This window comes from Sphaeramia orbicularis, chromosome 10 (assembly GCF_902148855.1).
Source record: "Sphaeramia orbicularis chromosome 10, fSphaOr1.1, whole genome shotgun sequence".
Taxonomy (NCBI): domain Eukaryota; kingdom Metazoa; phylum Chordata; class Actinopteri; order Kurtiformes; family Apogonidae; genus Sphaeramia; species Sphaeramia orbicularis.
The window spans coordinates 29,247,026-29,253,646 of record NC_043966.1 but is presented as its reverse complement, the minus strand read 5'-3'; the positions used below and the strand labels follow the sequence as shown (position 1 = coordinate 29,253,646).

Here is a 6,621-nt window from a genome sequence, read left to right as displayed (position 1 = left end):
GGCACTGGGCATGATGAGTGCGTCACTTCATCCACCTCTCCTCTGAGCCTGATGCGCCAATCAATCTGGAACAGGGTCAATCTGAAACATGATGGTGGTTTAAGAAATGAGACGCTACTCACTGCATCAGTTAAGTTTAAATAACTTGTTGTAGCTGAAACCTCCTAATCACTGCAGTAATTGTCCAATGGAAAGATCTAAACTATTTACTAAGTTAAATCCAAGTGGGGACTTTTTTGATTGGGCAGTGGAAAAGGTCAACAGTTTAATCTTTGAAAGGCTGTAACACTCCATTACAGCTTCACTATCGATGAACTGCAAATGCAGCCAAAAGGTGGATGCATCATCTGTGGGTGGTGGTATGTTTGTCAATAGTAGTGGGACTTATGAAAGCTAATGTCATTTAAAGGACTCACTGAAGCTTGATAGTATCTATCTTAACAATAGCGTTAAACAAAAAAAGCCACAAAATTACACCATCATCAACACATTTTACATTCATTCACAGACATCAGATTTTGGTGCCTTTGTAGAAACAGTTTTCTGTCTGGGTACACTTCAGAGTTATCATATCATTGTGATAGCTGCTGCAGGAAAATATACATTAACATGTTTTTTCCGGAGAGGAAAAGCATATTTCTCTAAGCAGAGCTTGAGTGTTAGGAGGGCTGAGCTAGATTTTAGATCATGTCTGATCTGCACTGTTAACAATGAGACAGACAACTTCACAAGATAATCTCCATGACTACATGCAGCATTGTTTTGTATTTGTTGTGTTTTAACCTGTACTACGAGCTAAAGACAGACAGAGGGCAATCAAATTTGACCATCTGCCATCTGCACACTGGGATGAAACATGTTTGTCTAAGGGGGTCTGAAATGTTGTTTTTTCACCATTCCAGGACATTGTTCTGACTCTGAAGGATAAACTGTCCATCCGGGCCATTGAGTACTTTGCCCTGGTGCTAGAGCAACAATACAGCATCACGAAACTGCTGCTGCTGCATGAAGACGAGCTCATACAAAAGGTGAAGGAAACAATCGGCACATTTGAACTTAAATTACAAACAGGGCACAGATCACCATTTAGTTTAAAGTAGTGCGGAAGATTCATGTGTGTGCATTGTAAATACTGTAATTATAGTGACTTCTCCATCAAGAATTGAGAGGGATGTTTCCTTAACATCGTTATATTCCTCTATCCTGTGTTTCCACTAGGTGGTGCAGAAAAAAGACTCCCATGATTACAGATGTCTGTTCAGGGTGTGTTTCATCCCCAGAGACCCCGTAGACATGCTGCAGGATGACCCCTCTGCCTTTGAGTACCTCTTTTTACAGGTCAGAGAAACACCCTCCATCATGTTTCCATTATGATAGTCTGTTTTTCTTCCTCTTCGTTGATTTTATAAAGGCCTTTTGTTCATCCTTGCATTCATCAGTTAAGATATGAGTATTATCTTTTGAGCCTAGCTGTTTTTGACCCACCTATCTCTGTACTTACCTGTGAAAACATGTCTAAATGTTAATAAAACAGTAAAAAAAAAAAGTCAGTAGTCACTTCAGTAGAAATCTTCAAATATAACTCCACAAAGGACGATCAATGAACCACTTGTATGGTGCTATGATGTAACTCAGCTGTGTTTCATCCTTGGATGATAAGCGTTAAAGCCACAGGTCTTTGTGTCTTATTGTTTCATAATAAACCTTTGAGTGATCCACTTATGTCATGATGATTTATTCTTCTTCCCTCCTGCTCTGTTTGTTTTGCCATATCAATGACAGTTTGAGCATCACAGTGTTGGTTTTCTTACACTGATGCTTATGAATTGTGTATCTTGTAAAGTGTGTGTGCATTAAGTGTATTTTAATGTGTCATTTTAAACAAATATGGTGTTTTTAGTGGTTTATTTCAATGCTACAATTAATGCCTTTGTCCATTTTTCTGTGATTGTTTCCAGAGTGTTGGGGACGTCCTGCAGGAGCGTTTTGCTGTTGAGATGAAGTGTAACACTGCTCTGCGCCTCGCTGCCCTGCACATGCATGAGAGACTCGACAGTTGTGGACAGACCCGGACGTCTATCAAGAGTATTACGTGAGTCATATGTGTGTTTGTCAATTATGGGTGATGCGTGTAACAATAGTGGTTTTTTAGCATTATCATAGCACATAACATAGGAAATCTTGGCAAATCCATTTCCCAAGTGACTACAAATATTATCTTTATGCTTGGCAAAATACTCATTTTTTTTATTGCATGTGTAGACTTTAATCATTTTACCATCTCATAGTGGGATGCAGTCAAGATGACATTTATTTAAGTATTGTTTTTTTGTTTTTGTTTTTAAAAAAAACAAAAAAACAATGAGAATATGTGTTAAATAAAATACAGCTATCACAGATCTGTGTAATCCACATGCCCCAGAGGGCGGGGGTATATATAGATATTCTATATCTATCTATCAGTTTATCCGTCTGAGATTTTTGTCCATCCCATTTCTCAGACACTGTTCACCCAATTCTTTTCAAATTTCACACATATGTTCTTTATCACTAGGAGATGTGCAGTGCACAGTTTGTTGGCTGAATTTTAATTTTGGATTTTTGTTTATTAATTTTCACATTTTTGAAAATTTCAATTTAGACAATTTGTCCAACCAATTTCTCAGACATTATTCACCCAATTCTTTTCAAATTTCACACACATGTTCTTTACATGTACCTTTCTCTCAATTTTTGCATTTTTTTTAATTTTTGAAAAGTTTTTAAAAAGATTCAAAGATAAGACTCAAAATTAATCCCTGTGTAGGCAGGGTATCAGTGAGCAGGAGGGGCAAAGTGTTGTACAATTGGGCGTGAGTATTTGGTAATCTCTGCTTAATTTTTCACTTGTTCTTTTTTTAATATATTTTTAAAATATATTTTTATATATATTTAAGTCTTTGTAAATGACTTTGTCACCTTTTAGGTCAACTAACTTATGAATTACTTCACAGATAAAACCTAGACATATAGAATATAAGAATGTTTTATATATCAGTATCACTATGTTACAAATTCACATCTTCACTGAAAACACTGACAGTCAGCTGAGGTGGAGCCACAATGTTGGGGCTATGTAGAAAATGTTTGCCTCACCTTCAAGGCTTCATTTGTATTTGACTCCTGTACAACTTGATAAATGTGCAATAACACAGAGTACATAGTACATTGTTTTTCTAAACTGTAAGTTCATGTGAGGCTTTAGTGAGCTGCAGTTTGTTTGCTTTGTTCAGCAAGGTATTTCTGCAGCAGTTTGCTTAGATTAGGTAGATCACTGCTCTGCAGCATTACATTAGTTTGTCACAGTCCAGATCCTGCACCAGTATTTACTAGGCTTTAGAGAAATCAAATGAAGTACATAGTGTAGGCAAAAGCTAAAATCAATGATACTAAATGCAAGCCGCCTGTACACAAAGCTATGCCATATCTGGAAGAACTAAGGTAACAGAAGTAATGTACTGTATTAAAAGAGTAGCATAATGATTCAGCATTTAACCACCTACACCCGTTTCTTTCCTCTCTGTTTCACCGGAATGACAGGAAGGAGTTTGGCCTGGATAGCTTCATCTCTCCCACGCTGCTTAGTAACATGAGGGAGAAGGACCTGAGGAAAGCCATCAGCTACCACCTCAAAAAGATCCAGTCCCTTCTAGAGCCGCGCCAGAAGGTAGATACAGCCTGATGGATGAGTGCACGCGAGTATGGAGAGAGAGGAAGTGTCAGATAGTGACAGTTTAATAGAAGCTTAAGGACATTTTTAGCTACACTTTTAATCTCCCTGAGGTTTATGGAGTGAGGGGACACTGTTGAGCAATACACAGGGTGGGTGGCAGAGTTATGAAAGTTTTGTTCTTGGGTAATGTTTCTGGGAAAATGATTGGAGTGTTATTGTCTGTAGTGGCCATAGTCAGCACAGACATTTCCTGCTTCTTTGTTTTCTATTCTTTTTCTTATTTCTTTCTCAATCTTGATGAATTCTGTTTTTTAGGTAATATCTGCTTCCCAGGCTCGGCTGGCCTACCTCACTCAGCTGGGAGAGCTCATTTCATATGGGGGGAGGTCCTACACAGCCACTATGATGGTAAGACTGTAGAGCCTGATGGGGGTTGGTGTTGTCGCTTTATTTGCTTTGTAACATAAGCACTTACTTCATGTTAAACCTCGGACCCTTCATGGGCTCATTTTCCATTTTATCATCTGCTCCTCTCATTTCATTGTCTGCTCTTTCTTTTCTTTTCCCTGACATTTCTATTCCTACGTTCAGCTTCAAGACAGGGAAGTATTAGTCAACCTCCTGGTAGGAGCCAAGTATGGGATGAGCCAGGTCATCAACCACAAGCTCAATGTGATCTCTACACTGGTGGAGTTCAGCAGCATCAGCCGGGTGGAGCTGCTCTCTGAGTCAGATAAAGTCAGCCTGCTGCGCATCTCACTGCACGATATGAAGGTATGGAAGATCGTAGGCTCTATTATTCACCAATATGTAGGCACTTAGACACTGACACAGATAAGAAAAATGGATTTTCACTCCCCACTCCATATCCCTGCCACAGCTCATGCTAGAGTAAATATAGGTCAATCATTTCTTCTTCAAGACACAGTCAGTGCGCAGCCTAAGGGGATGCGCGGTAGCTAAGTAAAGCTATTTCACTGGACTCAAAGGTGACTATCTCTCCCTCTTTCTCCCACTCTATTGCCTTTTCTCCTTACCCTTTGGCTTTTGTCACTGCCGCTTTACCTTATCTCCTACAATGCCCTCACCCTTCGCAGCCATTTGCCTTACTGATGGACTCTCTGGCAGCCAAAGACTTAGGGTGTCTGCTAGGAGGCTACTGCAGACTCTTGGTGGATCCCACTGTCAATGTCTTCCGTCTGGGGCGCCCAAAAGTGAGGGTGCACCGGATACCTGCTGAAGAAGGTGTGTGTGGGAGGTTCGCCGTTATAGAGGGCGTGTGCTATGAATCCCTATCAAGTGAGCAAAAACTGTTTCACTTAAATCAATCACTTTCTGGCTCTGGCCATTTGATAGACATTTTTCACATCACATGTTGATGAATGTCACCAGCCAGTACGGGTACTGTTAGAAATGCAAGTCATGCAATATTATCCAAATATAATACACATTCTGTCTACTTATACACTAACATGTTTTTCCGGTGTTTGTTTGCCTCTGGTGTATTTTTTGGTGTTATTAGGTTATGTGTCTCGCTGCTGTAGCGATTCAGATGACTCATCAGATGAGGATGATCCGATGGATTCTCAACGCCATGACCCAGCAAGTCAGGACTGGGAAGAAAGGAGAAGAGAGGAGGAAGAGAAGAGACGAGAGGAAGAAAGACAAGAGAGAGAGGAGCACAAAGGCAAACAGGAAGTGAAGATTATAGTGACAACAGAAGGTACGGAAAATGAGGGAGAAGAGGAAGGAGCAACAGGAAGTGGTCTGCGCAAATTTACTGTAATGGATGAGGACATGAATCTGGAGAACACCTGGTACCACACAGACCCACGGGTCACCAGCAGCTTCTCCAGCTTGTCCAGTGGTTCCCTGAGTGCTGCTCTAGAGGAGAGCAGTGCCTCAGCCAAAGCCCCTTCTCGTCTTCGTGGACCCCACACAGGTGAGGAAGTCCCAGCCTTGGATGTCCACCATCCCTACCTCCTGGAGCCAAAACGCCACCAAGGCCCCCTGCGACCCACTAACCTCAACTACCGTGGAAATGACAACTCCTGCCTTTGCTTTGCTGAACTCTCTAAGGCAGACTTCCTCCCCAGCCCACCTGAGGCTACTAGTGACGATGATGATGAGGATGAGGAGGAAGAGCAGGGAATGCCGGTGCTTAGACGTATTTCTAAGATCCCTAGCTCTAGAGATTTGAGACTGATTGACAGCACGCCCTTTCAGAGATCGCCCATTAAAAAAAAGAAAAAGATACCCCCCAAAGTCCCAGAAAGGACGAGTTCGATTCCTGGGCACAAAACAGCACATGCAGAGCAGCGCCTCTCGAAGGATGAAGAAGGCCTATTCCTGACACCTTCACCCAACCCCAAGCCAGCACTTTTGGTCAAAGAGAGTGCTTCAGAGTCTGAGGAGGAATTTTTTGATGCGCAGGAGAGATTTACTCCCCCAGTCCCTGATCTATCAGGTTTGTTTATAGCTTTTTTTTTTGGCAGCACAAAAACTTCTGATCTAAGAATTGCAATCTCATCTCTACCCTTAAAGTCTAATTGCTCTTGTTGTAACAATGATATACAATGCAAGACCATGTCACTTGGCAAGTAAAATCTTAAGTTAGTCATTTTACTTACACATCAAGCTACAGTACTGTGCAGAAGTTCCAAGGCACAAGTAGGTTTGTTGTTTTATCAAGAGTATCATGATATATATAGTATTAAGTGTGACCTTCCATTGAACTTAAAATGTCTTGAATTCTTTTGCGTGGACATTATGAGATTTACTTAACTAATCTTCTAGTGTTTTACATCAGGATTCACTCAACACATGTCCAGTTTTTCTTATTGTTTGGGCTGCTTTTTAATGGGGACAGATCACATTAAATGTTGTTTCCTGTTGAAGCCATGTTGTTT

At 40.8% G+C, this 6,621-nt stretch overlaps 1 protein-coding gene across 1 annotated transcript in view; it reads left to right on the top strand.

Moving 5' to 3' along the window:
• frmpd1b (FERM and PDZ domain containing 1b) overlaps positions 1-6,621 on the top strand; it is a 29,238-nt gene that overhangs the window by 17,387 nt on the left and 5,230 nt on the right. Inside the window, 8 exon segments of the mRNA XM_030145605.1 lie at positions 903-1,028; positions 1,219-1,338; positions 1,959-2,092; positions 3,580-3,706; positions 4,028-4,120; positions 4,304-4,486; positions 4,810-5,011; positions 5,235-6,179. Coding sequence (XP_030001465.1) covers positions 903-1,028; positions 1,219-1,338; positions 1,959-2,092; positions 3,580-3,706; positions 4,028-4,120; positions 4,304-4,486; positions 4,810-5,011; positions 5,235-6,179 — 1,930 coding nt within the window.